Below are 21,907 nucleotides of genomic sequence, written 5' to 3'. Positions count from 1 at the left end.
TTGTTCGACGACGATCGTCACGCACTACTGTCGCATGATCATGACCATACGGATGACGATATGATAAGATGTATCAGGGGACGAAAGCAAAAGAAGGCAGCTGACACCTCTCTTACTCCCCTCTCTCCCTCCTTTTTCTTTCCTCCCTCCCGCAGCAGAATATAGTGCCGTCCCTCCCCCACTAAACACCAAAAGAAAAAAACTTTCCCAGATGGAATGATGGCTTCGGACGAGCAGCAATGCATGCAGCCGAGAGGCGGTGGGGAGGGAGGAAGAACATGGCCATGGACTGACACTTTCCTGTCGGGCAAAGCCTCGCCACACATGGATGCCAATTTGCAGAGCAGCAGGAGGCCACCCTGTAGCAAGTGACACCTGACATCATCACCATCGACAACACACAACGCTGCTAGCGTTGCCATGTCATTTTCCTATCGAGTTGGCATCACATGCATGAATTCCTCGAAACATATTCCAATCACATACTTTATCAGGTTCCGAGAGTACGTTTGTCTGTCGCGACTCTGAAGAAATCTTTGCGGCTCTCGAATATCTTTTTCTTCACACCATTCTTGTTCCTGCTATAGAACCAGCAGCATATTAGTCTCAACAAGTTGAATTCTAGTGATGATATCATTCCTAGGTGACAGCCGCATGTTAAAGGTATTCTTTTGTTACCCTCGGGGAACTATTTGTATGTATGAATCATAAATTACAGACCCACTCAGCCTTATCCAAAACATTTGACGGACCGCAAAGCCCATAGCGCACATCCGTTAAGAGGTCATGGGACTGGGCCGGCAATCCCATTTGCCGTGTCCAGGAGTACGGCTATCCTCTCCTCTCGTCTGCCGTGGCAGAAAGGAAGCGCAGCATCGCAGAAAGAAAAAGTCGTGGGGTTGGTTCGGTAAGGGCGGAAGTAGACGCACATGGCGTCGGTGGTGAGGGGCGTCCTCCGCACGATCAAAGAGAAGGGCATCGGCGGTTTCTTCAAACATCTCCGCGACGAGGGTTACACGTCAGTCTTGTTCTCTTTCGAATCCATCACCTTGTTTCTTCTCTCTTCTGCGACCTAGCAAGGGTGATTTCTCGGGTAGGAACCCTAAAAGGGCCATTCTTGGATGCTCCTACGTTATCGTCTTGGATGCTCATACTTTGATCAGATCCATTCTTGCATCTGTATCGTCTTTAAATCGAGGCGTATCTCTGTTCATGCGATAAATCTTAAATATCGGATGCCATCTCAATTAAGCACTCTCTTTTCATCGTATAATACGCCCAATTTGCAAAAAAGAAGATGCAAGTGGTCTTGTGTGTATGCTTAGGTTAGCAAGAGTCTTCCTATTGCACTGCTGCAAATTGGCTCCCTTGATTTTCTAGGTTGATGCTGAAATTATTTACTGATTTCATTTTCTCCATCAGCACAATCCTGGATAACCTACGCCTACCTCTAATGGAAACTCGACCGATTTCTCTAGTTGACCCAAATTGTTTAGAGCTTTTGTTTGCAAACGTTCAGCAGCATCGAACAAGATTATGCATCTTCCTCCATGGATGGATGGACTATCATGCATATATTGCTTGGTTTCTTTCCTAAAGGTTCACTCTGAACCAATAACCTTATGTCTTCATGCTTTTTTGGAATTTTTTTTTCTTGCTATGCATACTTGATACTCAAGTTGCTATCAAAGTTAACATGCTTTTATCAGACAGTGATATCAAGCTGAGGTGGCAATTAGATAGAAAGAAATTCTTGTAGATGTTCTGGCAATTCCCTTTTTCTGATCATGTATGGAAGAAATATGACTCGATATAGCTATTCCTTGAAATTGCTAGTAATATGTGTTTCGTGGTCATCATAGTGTCGTAACTCAGGAATTCCCATGATAAACTATCTGGTCGTAGTCATGGAGGGTTAACTTTTGCATCTCCTTTGTTTTTTATTTCACATCTGCTTAGGTAAATGTCTAACTTTCTTGTGATGTTTAGAAATAATTGCCGCTCAACATAGATATCCATTGAAATTGTCATTGTAGTCAAACAACATAATGCCATATATTTCTTGTTTCTTTATGCATTTTGTGGTCAATAATGTCATATTTCAGGAATTACCACCATCATAAACTATCTGAATGTAGTCTGTGGAATAGAACTTTTCGACAGAAAGAGGAGGGGGGGGGATGGGGGGATGATTTTTGCTTTTTTTTTTTTTTTATTTTGGATAACTAAGTCTCTGATGCATAGAATTTCTTGTCTGTTACAGGAACTGCCTTTTGGATGGGAATCTGCTGTAAGTGCCTTGGTGTGCCATATATGCTTTTCTTTTCTTTCTGTGATACATATTGGTTTACCTTGGATTTAGGAGCCAACCAAGTCCTATGTCTTAAATGTATTACGTGTTACAATCAAGGGAACATATTAAACTTTTGCTTCTTTCTCTGCAAGTTATTTCAGGGCATGTTTTCTGCACATTTGATGCTTTCTTTTTCTGAAAGTAATAGTCTGATTTTTTAGGCAAACCAAGATTCACAACATTGGTGCAACAGTAGTTGGAATTGATAAATTTGGAAACAAGTATTATGAGAAATTGGATGTCCAATATGGTCAGTGATCTTGTTGCTTCTTTGTTTTTCGAATACTGTGTTCTTCCCTGATAATTCTCTTGGCATTTTGATGCATGAATTTGAATTTTTTGTTATCCAGGCACCTAGTTGTTTTCTGGAAATCTTGCATGCTTAGCACATAGTTGTTTGCTCGTAATTGAAATCAATCGACAACTTATACCAATTTATTTTAAAAAATATTCATTTAAAGAGTAAATTCTTTTACCTAACAGACATAATTGATGCATGTATTGTGGCAAGTGCTAAATAAATCATTCTTTATTATGAAAGCCAAGCAGTAATTTCACGAATAAAGTAATTTCATGAATAACTTGTGAATACCAACCCACACTAAAAAATTTGTTTATATAATAAACTTTTGAATCTTAAGAATAAGGAAGCATCAAGATTGTAATGGATTATCTCCAACTAGGTGGCAAAAGGAACAAACATTACTCAATAAGTGTACAAGCATAACAAATAACAAATAGCAATTTCCTCATTTGACCTATTCTAATGAGATAGTTTAAAAAGAAGAGAGCTTCTACTTCTAGTATAAAAACAACATAAATAACTTTAAATATTCCTGGTCATAACTATCACATTTGATATATAATGTAACACCTGATATTTTATTTCAAAAATTGTTTTATAATGTTTCTTGCAAAACATATATATATATATATATATATATATATATATATATATATATATATATATAACATATAAACTCCTCATAAATATGAAAACTCTTTAACTACTTTTAATAAATAACAGAATGATAAGTTATTAGGTGTACTGTCTGATTTCATTTCATATCATAGACCATCTTCCAACTATCAATTAGCACTTAACAAAGATTTTAGATATAAAACAGTTGCTTCTTCATGAATTTTTATTTGTCATGTCGTTCAATACAAATTTTTATTGTTGGTAAAGTTTTGTGGCTTGGCTGGGGTGTAGTAGGTTGTCTTATACAACAAAGGATGATTTCTGATCGAATAATATAACTCCATGCTTTGTAGGTTTTATTCTCTAGTTTCATTAAAGACTTGTATAATATTCTTTTAGTCTTCATGGTTGGACAAACACCCAACTATTTTTCGAGAATCTTACATGCTTATCACATAGTTGTTTGCCCCTAGTTGAAATCAATTGATAACTTATACCAATTCATTTAAAGGGAAAAAAATCATTTAAAGACTAATATCTTTTATCTAACATATAAAAACATCCAAATACAATTGATGCATATATAGTGGTAGTTGCTAAATAAAGCATTCTTTATTGTGAAAGTCAAGCAATAACTTTTGAATACCAGTTGACACTAAAAATTTTGTTCATATAAAAAACTTTTGAATACTATTAATGAGAAAGCATCAAAATTGTGATGAGTTATCTCCATAGCTCTTGTAGTTCTTGGAGACATGGAACCAGCCTTTGACACAACTTGTAATGAGTTATCTTATATTTATTTTCAGAGTAATTTACCAGTTTGTAATAAATTTGAGACTTAGGTGGAAGAGATTTTTTCATCACTTATGACCCTACCAAGAAGATGCAGTCCTTTTTTATAGTTAAATATATTTAGTGTTGTAATGATAAAGATTTTGAATTCAAAATAAAAAGAGTCTTTTGTAAATTATGAATTTTGAAATGATGATTTTTTCTAAAAGTCTAGGGTGTGACACTATCGATAAATCAAAATGATCAAGTTTAGTAATTACTATGAATATAAAAATAACATCACTATTCTTTGGCCCTGACTTGGTAAGTAAAACATGAACCAAGTTGGGAATGAATTGTATGCTATCGAAATCCATATTCAGTTGATGTCTCACCAATTTTCCAATCATTTCCAAGTAGCGACGTTGTGGGTGATAGGTAGTGAAGTCAGTAACTTCACTACCAATGTTTCTCTGATTAAATACAAGGAAATAAGTCGGGTTAGCATATGGAAGGCCTTGACAAAGCTTCCTCACTAGAGCTTGATATGTTATGCAAGTACGATTATCGAAAATTTGTCATCTTCTCGAAGTCACCATTATGTACCCAATCTCCACTTTTTTCTCCCTCTAGTGTTTGCATATCTTGCAAGCACCACCAATTTTGGTTTAATTCATGAGGGATAGAGAAACACATGTATCAACGATTAAATTTTCTAAAATGAATTTAGTATACTCTCAATGGAATATGTATATTATATCTTACAGATCAATAAACGACAAAGATTACCAATAGTTTCCTTATTTCTATAAGGGAGAGGTTTATGTATCTCAATATGATCAAGTCCCCAATGTTATTTGTTAAGTATTGGATGGGAACACCCTGAAAATCTAGTATTTTGAGAAACTTGGTTCCATGGAAGCTAATTTCTTTTGCCTTGTATATATCTCCTATACGTGACTAGTTTAGGAGTATAGCGCTTCAATGACATATACTTATTGATACCTTGAGCATTTGTGATACTGAGATATCATATACCAATTGAGTCATTAATGTTGATAATAAACCTAAATAAGTTGAGGTTACCAACTTCTGACCGAGTCAGGTCTAGTAGATGATCATGAATATGAACACTTGCCATATCTCCAGTCAAATTCTTGTTTGTCAATTGTATAAGAGATCTCTCCATTAGCTTTATCAGATATATCCTTACAAATTCCTTTATTTGGCTCTGGTTGAATGATGTCCTCGACCATCCATAAATGTATTAATCTCTCATCTATAATCTTACGAGCCTCCGGGAATGCAACAAAGTAGAGGAAGCATGACTTCAAGTGATGAAATATTATGGGAATTGAGATCTATATCCTTCGAGTTATGTCTTCACATCTTCTGAATTTATAGGAAATATTTTACAGCACTTCCATCCATTGCTGATTTTGTCACATCCTGGATTTTTTTTTTTTCATATATTTTCAAACAGGCCAAATAAATAAATATCATTTTATTCATCAACTATAACCATTTATTACAATTTATTTATTCATCAAATTACAAATAGAAAAGTTAACTTCAAGAGTCATCCAAGTGGCTCTGACCTAGCGATAGAGGAAGGTTCGCTCTCCACTGGAATCCGATTTAGTACTAGAGGGAGGCTGCTCTAAAAATCAAAAACAAAGAAAATTCAGCAATGCTGAGTAGGAACCCCAAAAGTCAAATCAAAATAAATACATGATCAAAATTCAATCAATCATCCCATTGGCGTATATCAAGTACCCGAAGGTGCACTCCCCCAACAGCGGATTGAGAGGCTTTATCCTACGGGATGAGTTTGTGTTCTCCCAACAGCGGATGGAGGCAAACTCATATCACACTCCCAACAGCGGATGAAGTGGTGTCCCACACCCGTCAAAGTGGGGACACGTTCCTCCAAACAGCGGATGGAGGAACTGTCCAACCGCCACGTCTGACGGCCCGCTAATCCCTAAAGGGAATCGCCCTACCTGCTCTCGGCAGGAATATAATCTCACACTGGTCATATCCATTTCGGGATGAAATAACATATTTAAAACATCGCTTTAAAAAATCATCAACATCAAATAATATAAATTAACCCTCAATTGACTTGAACTTTAGTTTAATCGATTCAAGTGAACTCGATTTACTAGAGCCTAACTGAACTGATCTCTAATCCTTATTTAACTGGTCTGGAACCACCCTAGACTAGTATAATTTAGACTAGATTAAGTTCAATTTAGGTTAAACTAACTTGAATAAGTCAATCAATTCGGAATCACCCTGAATTGATCTAGATTAATCAAGTCTAGTTTAATTCAATCAATATTTGGGCTCAAGTTCAATAATAATATTGGGTTAGATTGAGCCAGTCCATCTACTGGTCATGTGCATTATACATGATTGAGCATGCATTACATAAAACTAGCCCAGCCCTGGCCCATGGACTAGTCATAGCATATACCCATTAACAACATAAATGAAAACATAATAATGCATTAAAAGATAGATGAGGAGAAAAGCTTTAATACAAAGAAATAACATTCTCAATTTGACTATAAATAATAAGACATTAAAAGAGGGACTAGGAGATAAGTTTTAACACAAGGAAATAGCTTTCTAAATTCAAATAAAAATCATATTTTCAACACATAAAATTTCAACATATTCTAGTCATATTTTAAATCATTCAGAATAATATATTTTAATTTTAGATCAAAGAATATTAAGAAAAGGGATTTTAGATAACATATTCTAGTCTAACAAGATTTTAATCCAGATAAGTTTAAAGATAAACTGTAATACAGAAAATATATCATATAAAACATATACCTTTTTAACATATTTAATTCTACAATAAAAACCTTAATCATGGGTCAAAGAATATTATGAAAACTTTAACTGATTACTTTAATATAAAAAAAATTGACATTTAAAGAATTGACACACATTTTTCAAACTATAAAACTTTCAACATTTAAAAAATCAAAATAAAAGATAAAACTTTTAATAAAGGTAGGGAAACCTACCTCTTGTCAATAGGGTGTAACTCCTCGTTCTCTTGTCAACAGGGTGTAACTCCTCGTTCCTCCCGTTGTTAGGCTCGACTAGGTGAGGAACGAAGGAGAGAGATCGCTCCCCTTTAAATAGGAGGAGGTGAGCCTCTATTAAGGAAAATAAATTTTAATTTTCGTATTTATGTAATATAAATTATTTTCATTTAATATACTAACAAATATGATATCATCATATTTGGAATACTTAATAATTATTTCCTTAATTCATATCAATAAACAAGGAAGTAGATTAAGATTTCCTAAATTATGATGGCAAGTAAGGAAAACAAAATTTAAATCTCAATCTCAAATATTTGATTTGATTACATTTCTCCCCTCCTATAGGAAATTTGGTCCCCAAATTTAGCTTACTTTAATAGAATAGATGAGGATACTGCTCTCGCATATCTTCTTCTCTTTCCCATGTTGCCTCTCAGTCTGAATGGTGTTGCCAACAAATCTTTACCAAAGGTATAATTTTGTTCCTTAGAACATGTTCTTTCCTTTCCAAGATTTGGGTTGGTTGTTATCTAAAAGTGGCATCATCTCGTAGTTGTAGAGGTTCGTAAGAAATGACATGTGATGGATCCCTGATATATCTTCGAAGCATTGACACGTGGAATACATCATGGATGCTAGCCAAAGCCGGGGGCAATGGCAATCTATATACTACAGGCCCAACCTTTTGTAAGATCTTAAATGGGCCAATAAATCTTGGGGCTAACTTTCCTCTTTGACCAAACCTCATAACTCCCTTGGTTGGCGACACCTTTAAGAAGACGTGCTCACCAATTTCGAACTCTAGATCTCTTCGCCTTCGATCTGCATAACTTTTCTGACGACTTTGAGCTGTTAATAATCTTTGGCGTATAATTCGAATATTATCAGCATCTTTTTTAATTAACTGAGGCCCCAAAAGCTTCCGTTCTCCCACCTCATCCCAATATACAGGTGGTCTGCACTTTCTTCCATAAAGAGCTTCAAATGGAGCCATCTGTATGCTAGAGTGGTAACTATTATTATAAGAAAACTCAATTAGATGCAAGTGCATATCCCAACTCCCACCAAAGTCTAAAGCACATGCTCTTAAGAGATCTTCAAGAGTTTGTATTGTCCTTTCAGATTGGCCATCAGTTTGGGGGTGGAAAGCTGTACTAAATTTTAACTGCGTGCCCAAAGATTTTTGTAGACTTCCCCAAAATTTAGAGGTGAATCTTGGATCTCTATCTGAGATAATGCTAACTGGCATCCCATGATATCGAATGATTTCCTTAATATATAAGCTTGCTAGTTTATCCAATGAATACTTCTTGTTAATAGGGAGGAAGTGAGCAGATTTAGTAAGTCTGTCTACTATTACCCAAATTTCGTCATATCCTTTCACAGTCTTGAATAATCCTGTCACGAAATCCATAGTGATTTGCTCCCACTTCCATTCAGGAATCAAAATCCTTTGTAATTTTCCTGTAGGTACTCGATGTTCTATCTTCACTTGTTGGCATATCAAACATTTAGAAACAAATTCTGCTATATCTCTCTTCATACCACGCTACCAAAAGTTTTGGCATAAATCTCGATACATCTTAGTAGTCCCGGGATGGATGTTAAATTTTGATCTATATGCCTCATCCAATAATTGCATCTTTACTGGATGGCTTTCAGGAACACAAAGTCGATTATGGAATGTAATAGAACCATCTTCGGCTTGGAGGAATTCAGGTCTAGATCCTTGAGCTATATCCTTAACTATCATTTGAAGATATGTATCTTCCTTCTGACTTTCTTTAACTTTTTCCACCAAATATGATTGTGCCATCAGACACGCAAGAAAACCTTTATTTGTCTCCGATAAAAGTTTAATTTTTAAGTCTACCAACTCCGTCATCATAGAATTCCTTTGAATATTTATATAGGCTACAAGACTATAGGTATTTCTGCTTAAGGCATCAGCAACTACATTAGCTTTCCCAGGATGGTAGTTGATATTAAAATCATAATCCTTTAGAAAGTCCAACCACCTTCTTTGTCTCATATTTAAATCTTTCTGTGTGAAAATATATTTGAGACTCTTATGATCTGTGAAGATTTCGAAAGTCTGTCCATAGAGATAATGCCTCCAAATTTTCAGTGCAAAAATGATAGCTGCTAGCTCTAAGTCATGAGTAGGATAGTTCTTCTCATGAGGCTTTAATTGCCTCGATGCATAAGCAACTACCATCTCGTTTTGCATTAGAACGCAACCAAGCCCTTGTAGTGAGGCGTCGCTATACACTACAAAACCTTCTCCCCCCGAAGGAATCACCAATATAGGAGCACTGGTTAATTCCTTCTTCAATTCTTGAAAACTTTGTTGACATTTATCATCCCACATGAACTTTATATTCTTTTGTGTCAATCTGGTCAATGGTGCTACTATTTTTGAAAAGTCTTCTACAAATCTTCTATAGTATCCAACCAAACCTAAAAAGCTTCTAATCTCTGAAACATTAGAAGGTTGCTTCCATTTTATCACGGCTTCAATCTTATGAGGGTCAACAGATATACCAGCACTTGAAATTACATGACCGAGAAACATAATTTCATTGAGCCAGAAGTTGCTCTTGCTTAGTTTGGCATATAGTCTCTCTTGCCTTAGGACTTCCAAAACTATATTAAGATGGTGTTCATGCTCTGCTATGCTTTTAGAGTAGATCAATATATCATCAATGAACACAATTACAAATTTATCAAGATAAGGGTGGAACACCCTATTCATAAGATCCATGAAGACAGTCGGTGCATTTGTGAGTCCAAAAGGCATTACTAAGAATTCGTAATGACCATATCTTGTTCTAAAAGCTGTTTTTTTTTTTTTTTTGTACGTCTCCTTCCCTTATCTTCAGTTGATGATACCCAAATCTTAAATCAATTTTCGAGTATACCTGAGTACCTTGAAGTTGATCAAATAGGTCATCTATTCGGGGAAGGGGATATTTATTCTTTATGGTCACTTGATTGAGTTGTCTATAATTGATGCATAGTCGCATAGATCCATCTTTCTTCTTCATAAATAGGATAGGGGCACCCCAAGGTGATACATTGGATTGAATAAAACCCTTGTCCAAATGCTCTTGGATCTGTTTCTTTAACTCCAACTTAATTGGTGCCATTCTATACGGAGGTTTAAAAATAGGTACAGTGCCAGGTAGAAGATCAATTGTAAATTCAATCTATCTATTTAGTAGTAGTGCAAGTAGATTTTCGGGAAAAACATCTGGAAAATCCTGTACAATGGGGATGTCTTTTAATATTGGCTTCTTAGATTCTTCTCCAAAAATAAAGGTCAAGTATCCCTGACATCCTTTGAGTAATAATTGGGTAGCACTCAAAGCTGAAATAATATAAGGGAATTTTTCCTGAATCCCAATGAACTTGAAAGATGGTTGATCTAAGGGTGAAAAAGTAAGCCTTCCGGAAACAATCGACACTTGCATGGTATGTTGAAAGTCAGTCCATACCCAAGATAGCATCGAAATCTTGAAATTCTAGTATAATAAGATCTACTAGCAAATCATGACCTTTAATAGTAATAACACAGTTTCTATATATCTGATCAACTGTCAAAGAGTTTCCAACTTATTATTTGTATGAACACCTCTCCGAGTGCGTACACTAGTAGCATTGCGACCATGAGCACCCCGAGTGATAAAACTACTAATCTTTGGAATTGGCTCTATTACTCTTATAATAGGTTAAAGACAATCATTGGTTAAAGCCAATCAAGGGACCTAATACACCTACAGGTCCTAGACCATGCTCTGATACCTTAAAAAGTTGTCACATCCTGGATTTTTTTTTTTTTCATATATTTTCACACAGGCCAAATAAATAAACATCACTTTATTCATCATCTATAACCGTTTATTACAATTCATTTATTCATCAAATTACAAATAGAAAAGTTAACTTCAAGAGTCATCCAAGTGGCTCTGACCTAGCGGTAGAGGAAGGTTCGCTCTCCACTGGAATCCGATTTAGTACTAGAGGGAGGCTGCTCTGAAAATCAAAAACAAAGAAAATTCAGCAATGCTGAGTAGGAACCCCAAAAGTCAAATCAAAATAAATACATGATCAAAATTCAATCAATCATCCCATTGGCGTATATCAAGTACCCGAAGGTGCACTCCCCCAACAGCGGATGGAGAGGCTTTATCCTACGGGATGAGTTTGTGTTCTCCCAACAGCGGATGGAGGCAAACTCATATCACACTCCCAACAGCGGATGAAGTGGTGTCCCACACCCGCCAAAGTGGGGACACGTTCCTCCCAACAGCGGATGGAGGAACTGTCCAACCGCCACGTCTGACGGCCCGCTAATCCCTAAAGGGAATCGCCCTACCTGCTCTCGGCAGGAATATAATCTCACACTGGTCATATCCATTTCGGGATGAAATAACATATTTAAAACATCGCTTTAAAAAATCATCAACATCAAATAATATAAATTAACCCTCAATTGATTTGAACTTTAGTTTAATCGATTCAATTGAACTCGATTTACTAGAGCCTAACTGAACTGATCTCTAATCCTTATTTAACTGGTCTGGAACCACCCTAGACTAGTATAATTTAGACTAGATTAAGTTCAATTTAGGTTAAACTAACTTGAATAAGTCAATCAATTCGGAATCACCCTGAATTGATCTAGACTAATCAAGTCTAGTTTAATTCAATCAATATTTGGGCTCAAGTTCAATAATAATATTGTGCTAGATTGAGCCAGTCCATCTACTGGTCATGTGCATTATACATGATTGAGCATGCATTACATAAAACTGGCCCAGCCCTGGCCCATGGACTAGTCATAGCATATACCCATTAACAACATAAATGAAAACATAATAATGCATTAAAAGATAGATGAGGAGAAAAGCTTTAATACAAAGAAATAACATTCTCAATTTGACTAGAAATAATATGACATTAAAAGAGGGACTACGAGATAAGTTTTAACACAAGGAAATAGCTTTCTAAATTCAAATAAAAATCATGTTTTCAACACATAAAATTTCAACATATTCTAGTCATATTTTAAATCATTCAGAATAATATATTTTAATTTCAGATCAAAGAATATCAAAAAAAGGGATTTTAGATAACATATTCTAGTCTAACAAGATTTTAATCCAGATAAGATTAAAGATAAACTGTAATACAGAAAATATATCATATAAAACATATACCTTTTTAACATATTTAATTCTACAATAAAAACCTTAATCATGGGTCAAAGAATATTATGAAAACTTTAACTGATTACTTTAATATAAAAAAAATTGACATTTAAATAATTGATACACATTTTTCAAACTATAAAACTTTCAACATTTAAAAAATCAAAATAAAAGATAAAACTTTTAATAAAGGTAGGGAAACCTACCTTTTGTCAATAGGGTGTAACTCCTCGTTCTCTTGTCAACAGGGTGTAACTCCTCGTTCCTCCCGCTGCTAGGCTCGACTAGGCGAGGAACGAAGGAGAGAGATCCCTCCCCTTTAAATAGGAGGAGGTGAGCCTCTATTAAGGGAAATAAATTTTAATTTTCGTATTTATTTAATATAAATTATTTCCATTTAATATACTAACAAATATGATATCATCATATTTGGAATACTTAATAATTATTTCTTTAATTCATATCAACAAACAAGGAAGTAGATTAAGATTTCCTAAATTATGATGGCAAGTAAGGAAAACAAAATTTAAATTTCAACCACGCAGCGGAAGCGTGGTGGGCCTATAACCCACAGGTCCCAGGATCGAAATCTGGCTCTGATACCAAATGTCACGACCCGAGTCTGATGAGCTAACTGGCCAATAACTCCATTTTGGTCCTTCAACCACGGACCAAAATGCTTAAGCGGGAATTAACGTAGTACACTCATCAAGCCCCATTCCCCACTTCCGATGTGGGATTAATGGGATATTACAGATTTGATCTTTTTTACTTCATAGAATTTCACTAAGCACAACAATTGTTAGAGGTAATCTACCACATTTTTAGATGATCTCCTTTCAAAAACACTACAAATGAGATGGACAACTTGAATTGAGGAAGACCTTTCTGCAAAATAAATTTCAGCTCTATTCAAAACTCAAAAGTTGTAGCTCGTACGGATCAAGATATGCAAACTTGGCAACGTTGAGTTTATGTGCAGTAAGCAACACTCTAGATTCAGTCCATTCTTTTGGAAATACTGCCTCATGGTATTCCAAGTTTTTACCTCCCAAATATCAGTCCATTCTCTTAAGTGTTGTTCCATCAGCCTGCTCTTCATCTTTGTATTATCCATATGCTTAATGTTGATAAATGGATACAACAACAACAACAACAACAACAACAATAACAAAGTCATTTCAACTATTTGGGGTCAGAAAATAGTTGATAAATGGATACCATCGAAAAAATTGAAGATATGATATATAGAAACAGAGAGAGAAAACAAAGGTAAAATCAATCACTTACCTTTAAGCAAGAGTTGTGCCGACATGGATGGAAGACGAGACAGACAATGGGAGGCCATGGATACCAAGTTGCGAAGCCTAGTTGTAGACCTCTTGAAGCCTTTTGTTGATGCACTACATGCAATTGAGGTACAACCATCCTCCCATGTAACAGTTCCAAGGCCCTCTCCTTGTATCTTCAATTTTTTCGATGGTATCCATTTATTAATTTTTTCGATGGCATCCATTTACCAATATTAAGGATATAAAGGAGACATAGATGAAGAGTAGGCTGATGGAATGACACTTAAGAGAGATGCAATATTTGGTCGTGATGGATGAAGTCTGGGAGATAAACATTTGGAATGCCATCAAGACAACATTTCCAAAAAGATGGATTAGATCTATAGTGTTGCTTACCATATGTAAAGTTAATGTTGCCAAGTTTGTAGATCTGGTTACTCATCCATACAAGGTACAACTTTTGAGCTTGGAAGAGAGAGAGAATTTATTATGTAGAAAAGTCTTTCTCAATTCAAGGCGCCTTTCTCATTTATGTAGTTTCTGAAAGGAGATCATCCAAAAATATAGTAGATTACCTTTAGTAATTTTGGTTCTTGGTGAGATCCTACGAAGAAAATATTTCTTATGAATTTAGAAAAGATGAAGACAAAACTCGAAGGATACAACTCTTAGTTACCATGATCTTTTATATCATTTAAAGCCATGCTTCCTTGATTTGCTATATTCCTGAAGGCTCAAGATTAGAGACAAGAGATTAATACATTTACGGGCAATGCTTCCTCTATTTTGCTATATTCTTGAAGGCTTATAAGATTAGATAAAAGAGATTAATACATTTATGGGTGGTTGAGGGTTTCATTCAACCAAAGCAGGGTCAAACAATAGAGGAATTTACAAGGATATATCATTAGGGACTTGATCCTATCGAGGACTTGGAGGATGCTCGCAACCAATGCTTATCAAATAACATTGAGGACTTGACCATATTGTGGTACATAAACCTATCACTTATAGAGATAAGAGAACTATTGGTAATCTTTATCATCTGCTGATCTTTAAGGCAGAATATACATATTCAATCGAGAGTATACTAGATTCATTTTGGAAAATCCAAATCGTTGAGACATGTGTTACTCCATCCCTCACGTATTAAACCAAAAGTTGGGTGTTGCTTGCAAGATATGCAAATACTAGAGGGAGTTAAAAGTGGAAATTAGATACGTGATGGTGACTTGAAGATAAATCTTCGACAATTGCAATTGAGTAACATGTCAACCTTAGATGAGGAAGCTTTGCTTTATATATGCTAACTCAACTTATTTTTTTGGATCTAATTAGAGAGACATTGTTAGCGAAGTTACTAACTTCATTCACTTGTCACCCTCAGATTTGATGCTTGGCAATGATAAAAAATTGGTGAGACATCAATTGAATATGGATATTGACAACACAAGGTTCCTTCCCAACTTGGTCTATGTTTTTCTTGCCAAGTCATGGCCAGAGAATAGTGATGTTATTTCCATATTTGAAATAACAATTTGATTTGATTTATGGGTTGTGTCATTCACGGGGAAGGAGTTGATGCTGCAAGAGCTATTTGTTCCTTTTGTCACCTAACTAGAGATAATTCATTACAATCTTGATGCTTCCTTATTCATAGTATTCAAAAGTTTTTATATGAACAAAATTTTTAATGTGGAATGGTATTCACAAGTTATTCAGTAAAGGTACTGCATGGCTTTCATAATAAAAAAATATTTTATTAGCATTTGCCACTATAAATGCATCTAGATGTTTTTATCTACTAGGTAAAAGAAGTTACTTTTTAATTTTTTTCTCTTTAAATGAATTGGTATAAGATACGAATTGATTTCAGCTAGGGGCGTTCTAATTGAACTACAAAATTGAACCAAATCGAAACTGAACTTGAACCAAATAGGTTCACCAATGGTTTGGTTTGAAGGCTATAAACAATTCTAGTTCGGGGGTTTGATTAACTGATTCGAACTGAACCGAATCTATTTTAATTTAAGAGATATCTTTCCAATTGAGTTTGCTGCCCTAAGCCCTTAAACCGTTCAAACCGATTAATCAAACCATCTCGAATGTCTAATTTTACAAATAGCATGGGCTTAATTTCACAAATATTGTCATGTCGCTCAATTAGACCAAGATTCCGATTCGGTCCAATTGAATTGAATCGGTTCATTTGAAAAATATCATTGTTATTCTTGAACACTTATTGCTATTTATTATTTGTTATTCTTGTACACTTATTGAGTGATGTTTGTTCCTTTTTCCACCTAATTGGAGATAATTCATTACAATCTTGATCCTTTCTTATTCATGGTATCAAAAGTTTTTAATGTACACAAAATTTTTAGTGTGGGTTGGTATTCATAAGTTAATGCATGAAATGAATTGGTATACATGCATTAATTGTGTCTAAAAGAATTTGCTCTTTAAATGAATTTGTATAAGCTGTCAGTTGATTTCAACTGGGGGCAAACAACTATGTAATAAGAATGCAAGAATTTCAGAAAACAGCTGGGTGCCAGACCAACCATGTTATGAAAAAAAAGCATGTTGTGACAACTTAATATCCTAAAATTGGTTATATCTATCCGTCAATCAGAGAACAAAGGCTTTGTAAGTTTTTCTGAATTGATTTAAATCAATTACGTTAAGGCAGTCTGAGTTTTGATTAAATTTGGCATGCATGATAGAATTAGATTATCTTCCACTAGTTTTGGTTTGACACAACATGCTTAGATTATTTTTATATTCTTTTTCATGTTAAAAGGACTAAAGAGAGAGTTTGGCTTTGTTGTCTAGGGGCAGCGGAGTTTTGTAAATGACTTGTTCTCATTATTTTCAGACAGATTCTCGTCTTTTTTGTTGTCACTCATTAGATGATTCACATTGTATTGGAACTACTAATCTATATCTTATTATTTCATATGTGCAAGCACTAAAGTTATTTAAATAAATTTGTTACCGACTAATCTGCAGGGCGACACAGATGGGTTGAATATGCTGAGAAAGGCCGCTATAATGCGTCGCAAGTGCCGCCCGAATGGCATGGTTGGCTGCACTACATAACTGACCATACAGGCGACGAAGTAAGTTCATGTCTTAATGTCACTTGTGTAGTCTTGCCCAGCTGATTATCTGCATCCCTGTCAGATTTTAGTAAGACTTAATTGTAACTACTGAAAAAGATAGAAGAAGAACCATTCATGTTTGAGAACAAATGGAAATAATTTTGGAGGATTAATCAAGAGAACAGCATCTAAGAACGTTGGACATATCCAAAGGAGATCTAAAGGGTAGCAAGATGAACCACTTATGATAAGAGGCATGGGAAGGCTTTCTTAGGAATGGGAACCAAAGATTTGATTTGCTTTTAGTTCAACTAGTGAGATCACCATGAATAGAAAGTGGTGGCAAATGATCCATGCAGCCATTCCTAGCCTGTTGTCGTTGTTGTTGTCGTCGTCGGCATCATCATCACTGCTACAGTAAGATCTTTTCATACTCATGAGCTTGATTAACATCATAGTGTATGTGTTTAAACAATTTACGATGATATAGAACATCCGTCTGATACTGCAAATAGGAGCATGCAAAAAATTCTGTGTGCTAACCCGTAACTGATGTTGATGCCTAACTCTTACCGGTTATTGCTGGGGCATTAAGTATTTCTTTTTCCTCAGCTTCTGATGCTGAAACCCAGAAGGTACGGAGTGGAACATAGAGAGAACTTTTCAGGAGAAGGCGATGAGTATATCTACCATTCCAAAGGCCACGCTCTTAACCCTGGACAAAGGGATTGGACCCGTTACCAGCCCTGGCAACCTGTGAAATCCTAATTTCCTTTTTCTTTCTTTTTTTTTTTTTTTCCCTGAAGCAGTCAACACGAATTATGTTGCAATGCTACTACTACTTCCGTCGACCAGCTTTTGTAATCTATCTATCTATCTGCTACTACTATGAATTATGTTGCAAGTTGGATGATTTTGTAACTGTTTTAATTATTTCCAAGCTAGTTCATGCCTCCAGTAAACGGTGGTAGTTATATTAGGAACACATCAATCAGAATTGGGTCTGATCACCGCAGTTCAGAATAAGATACCGCAAGTTTCATAATTTTTTAACGTTTTAATTTTTTTGGGATGTAGTTCCTACCTCCGTCTGGCGAAGGTAAGAAAACCCAGAGGTCTTCAGATCTGCGTCCGGGCTGTGACATGCGGCCCGAAACAAATTAACCCGTCCACTACGCCAATCCGGGCCGTAGACCGCATGGGCTGGATCAATTTCGCAGTAGAATATCTGGATACGCCTCGGTGAACTTACCGCATGCGACTGGGGGGCATCGACGACCTCCGAAAATAATTAAATGGTGCCAAAATCACAAAATGGTGACCGACGGTGAACAGATCTAGCATTAACGGACTTCACCGAATCCATCTCGCTCGGCCCGTCCGCACAACTCTCGTCCTCTTCTGCTTCATGCCTTCTCTCCTTCCGCAGCTTCGCCAACATTGGCGTTCGCTGAACTAAAGTAAAGCACGATCCACTTGGGGGAGCTTCGAACTATCAAACCACCAGGTGCTCGAGCAAATGCGCCAAAGAAGCTTCTGCTTCTATTTTTACCTCTCATTCTACAAGAGGATGACTTGCTTCCATCGTTTTGCCCAGTCCGTGTTCCAGCTTTTGCTTCCATCGATTTGTCAGAACGATCCGTTAGGAGATGAAAGAAAGACCGTCAAGTCACGAGGCGGTGAGATGGTGCTCGACCAAATGCGCCTACAAAGCTGCTGCTCTCTGGTACTCTGCAAGCAACCACGTACGGTTAACACGTCTGCGACCGCGGAGATAAGAAATGCGTCCGACTCAGAAAACAGAAGAAGAGGAGAAAGCCGCAGACATGTACATGTCTTTTTTTTTTTTTTATGTCATTTCGTCGAACGGATACATCGACGACGCAAAGCAATGGGATTTCTCGCACCTGCTGACCGAGGAGCGCCAAATGACGATGCCAGAAGGGATATCGGACTTCATAAGGCCGGCGTCGAACGATCTCTAATGATGCCCGACTGCTTCCGACATCGGTCTTAATTATGTTGCGGACGCATCGGCGGTAGGGTCCGATCACGGCAAGTCAGAATAAGCTAACGCAAGTTGGAAGATTTTGCTGCGTTTTATTATTATTATTATTATTATTATTATTATTATTATTATTATTATTATTATTATTATTATTATTATTATTATTATTATTATTATTTTGGAGGTAGTTCATGCCAGCAGTGGGAAGCGGTAACGATACTGGGGGGCATTCAGATCTTCGACGTCCGGTCTGCGAGACTCGACCCGACACCCGAACACCAACTTGGAAGACGATCTGGATATGCCTCGGTGAACTTTCCGAATTCCACCGGGTGCCTCAACTGTGACAGAAGTAACAAATCTTCGTTATCTATATATATATATATATAGATATATAAGAAATGTAAAGCAGAGAGATATATATATATATATATATATATATATATATATATATATATATATATATATATATATATATATATATAATCGTGATAATATTTAGTAGGATTATATTAGCACGTAGCATGCGTGGGCATGGAATTAGGGGACTAAAATGGTGAGATACTGTGGAAGGCGACTGGATGGTGGACGATGGTTATGCACCCCAATCATCGGTCTGGGGATCCGACAAACATCAGCTTGAAGATCTCAATCCTCCAATGAGATTGGCCGGCGATGCATGGATGGGTGGGGCCTTAATCTGTCTCCCGTCCCCAACCTTATCCGGTTTCATTTTCACCACCTGGAGGAGTTCCCCCTCAACAAACGACTCGAAGCGTCGAGAGCCTCAGAAAATAGGAGCCAACTCCCCCCCCCCGCTCTTTGCCTTATGGTCAATGCCGGGGGATGGCCGAGCCTCCACCCTCGCGGGGAAGATGACGGCCCACTCCCTTGGCGTGGCTTCTTCTCCCGCTTCAAAGTCCTCCATCGTGTGCCTTGTTTACTTGCCCATCAATTAGAAGAGCTTCTTCCAAGTTGATGAATGACCAGTTATGTCTGCGGCTCCTTCATTGCACAAAACTCGGGCAACTGCTCTGTGACACGATAGATAGAGGAGTAGCGGTCTCACGTTGTGTTAATCGCTCTATCCATCAATTTCACGATTAAAAATGGTAGGAGGTTTAGCCCTTCATCAGACCCAACCGTTCATCCCGCCACCACCATCACGGAACCCCGCATCCCATGTTTCGGAACATCGGCCGAGGGAGCAGTTGTCGTGCCTCCCCCCACCGCACCAGGTCAAAACCATGGAAGAATTCAAAAAGCTCCATGCTCGGTTCATTAAGCTCGGACTGGATCGCGTTCCCCGCCACGCCGGGGATCTTCTTCTGGCCTGCAGCTTGTCCGAATGGGGCAGCATGGACTACGCCCGCTCAATCTTCCTGGGGCTCGACGACCCCGGAACGTTCGATTTCAACACCATGATCAGAGGCTCGCTTGTCCACGGTGATCCACAGGGAGCACTCCTCTTTTACCCGGAAATGCTGCGGAGGGACGTGGAGCCGGACAATTTCACGTTTCCGTTGGTGCTCAAGGCATGTTCTCAGCTGTCAGCTCTTGCACAAGGATTGCAGATCCACGGGCATGCAGCAAAGCATGGATTCCAGTGCGACGTTTTCGTCCAGAACAGTCTGATCAACATGTACGGCAAGTGCGGCGAGGTCGAACGATCTTGCAGGGCGTTCGAGCAAATGGGCTCCTGCAGGACCGTCGTCTCCTGGAGCGCCCTGACGGCGGCTCACACCAGAATGGGGTTGTGGGGCAAATGCCTGGAGATCTTCGCGATGATGACGAGAGAAGGCCTGCGGCCTGACGAGAGCTCCATGGTCAGTGCCCTCTCCTCATCCAAGAATTTGGGCGCGTATGGTACGGGGAGAAGCATCCACTGTTCCTTGCTCAGGAGGTTTACCGGACTCAATGTCGTCGTGCAGACTTCGTTGATCGATATGTACATCAGCTGCGGATGCCTCGAGAAAGGAATTGCCATCTTCGAGACGATGTCCGAGAAGAACACGTGGGCGTACAGCGTCGTGATTTCAGGGTTGGCGATGCACGGGGAAGGCGAAAGAGCGCTGCAGGTTTTCTCAGACATGCTCCACGGAGGCCACGAACCAGACGAGGCCATCTATGTCGGAGTTCTGAGTGCTTGCAGTCATGCGGGGCTGCTCGATGAGGGGCTCCGCTGCTTCGATCGCATGAGGGTCGAGCATCGCATCCCGCCCAGCCCTCAGCATTACGGGTGCGTGATAGACCTCATGGCCCGCGCCGGGAAGCTGAGAGAGGCATATGAGCTGATGGAGAGCATGCCGGCGGCGCAGACGGAAGCGGCCTGGCGGTGCCTGCTGAGTGCCTGCAAGACGCACGGAGAGCTGGAGGTGGCTGAGCGCGCCAGTAGGAATCTCGAGGAGTTGAATGCTCGTAACAGCGGAGACTACATAAATCTGTCGAACATGTATGCCGAAGCTAAAAGATGGAGCGACGCAGCGATGACAAGAAGAGAAATGGTGGACCGAGGGCTGGTGCAGGCCCCAGGATACAGCAGGGTAGAAGTGAAGGGCAAGATGCACACCTTTGTTTCAAACGATAAGAGGCATCCGCAGAGGCGTCAAGTGTACGAGATGGCGTATCAGATGGAGTGGCAGCTGCGGTTGGAGGGTTACACACCGGAAGAGAAGAGGCGGATGGTTGGTGGTGCAGAGAGTCAGAAGCTTGCCATCGCCTTCGCTCTGCTGAATACGAGCCAGGGAAGTCCGATCCGCATAATAACCAACCTGAGAATGGGGAAGGAATGCCATACCTACGCCGCACTCGTATCGACAATCTTCGAGCGGGAGATCATGGTCAGGGATCGAAACCGATTCCACTGCTTCAGGCAAGGGGTATGCACGTGTGGAGATCACTGGTGAAGGAAACACGGGAGGCAGCACAGCAGAGCAGAGCAGCGGTCGACGTCCACTCCTTCTCCTGAAAACACAAAAAATAAAAGACTCTTCTTCTTAACCAATAATGTCTCTCTCTCGAGTTAGATAATTAAATTATACATGACGACAAAACAAATTACCCTTGCTATTTTGTTTTGGCAATCTTTTTTCTCTACCTCATGAGTCGTGCTGCTTGCTGTATGCTGCTGCTGCAACATGAAGGTGTTAATTTGGGATTTCAGTAAAAAA

The 21,907-nt window shown here is 38.2% G+C and overlaps 2 protein-coding genes across 3 annotated transcripts; both read left to right on the top strand.

Moving 5' to 3' along the window:
- The first annotated feature begins 806 nt into the window (after positions 1–806).
- LOC135619273 (probable NADH dehydrogenase [ubiquinone] 1 alpha subcomplex subunit 12) lies at positions 807–17,673 on the top strand. The gene is made up of 5 exons (XM_065121140.1): positions 807–1,018; positions 2,264–2,290; positions 2,515–2,603; positions 16,638–16,747; positions 17,342–17,673. The coding sequence occupies exons 1-5, from the start codon at positions 930–932 to the stop codon at positions 17,495–17,497; spliced, it is 471 nt and encodes a 156-aa protein (XP_064977212.1). The 5' UTR covers positions 807–929; the 3' UTR covers positions 17,498–17,673.
- A 1,832-nt stretch (positions 17,674–19,505) lies between these two features.
- Positions 19,506–21,806, top strand: LOC135619272 (pentatricopeptide repeat-containing protein At1g31920-like). Of its 2 annotated transcripts, XM_065121138.1 has the most exons (2): positions 19,506–20,563; positions 20,669–21,806. In XM_065121138.1, the coding sequence occupies exons 1-2, from the start codon at positions 19,847–19,849 to the stop codon at positions 21,641–21,643; spliced, it is 1,692 nt and encodes a 563-aa protein (XP_064977210.1). In that variant the 5' UTR covers positions 19,506–19,846; the 3' UTR covers positions 21,644–21,806. The 2 variants fall into 2 exon arrangements, with proteins under 2 accessions (XP_064977210.1, XP_064977209.1); XM_065121137.1 differs by having other exon boundaries at positions 19,506–21,806.
- Positions 21,807–21,907: the final 101 nt, after the last annotated feature.

This window comes from Musa acuminata, chromosome BXJ2-8 (genome assembly GCF_036884655.1).
Source record: "Musa acuminata AAA Group cultivar baxijiao chromosome BXJ2-8, Cavendish_Baxijiao_AAA, whole genome shotgun sequence".
Classification (NCBI taxonomy): Eukaryota; Viridiplantae; Streptophyta; class Magnoliopsida; order Zingiberales; family Musaceae; genus Musa; species Musa acuminata.
Note: the sequence above shows the minus strand (reverse complement) of the source record. Positions and strands in the feature narration are given on the sequence as shown.

What these genes read in the sequence shown, in the direction of transcription:
- LOC135619273 (XM_065121140.1), top strand. Translation starts at nt 930, where the DNA reads ATGGCGTCGGTGGTGAGGGGCGTCCTCCGCACGATCAAAGAGAAGGGC. An exon ending in CTTTTGGATGGGAATCTGCT is followed by an intron (nt 2,291 to 2,514) that starts GTAAGTGCCTTG and finishes CTGATTTTTTAG; the next exon opens with GCAAACCAAGATTCACAACA. An exon ending in GAAATTGGATGTCCAATATG is followed by an intron (nt 2,604 to 16,637) that starts GTCAGTGATCTT and finishes ACTAATCTGCAG; the next exon opens with GGCGACACAGATGGGTTGAA.
- LOC135619272 (XM_065121137.1), top strand. Translation starts at nt 19,847, where the DNA reads ATGGTAGGAGGTTTAGCCCTTCATCAGACCCAACCGTTCATCCCGCCA.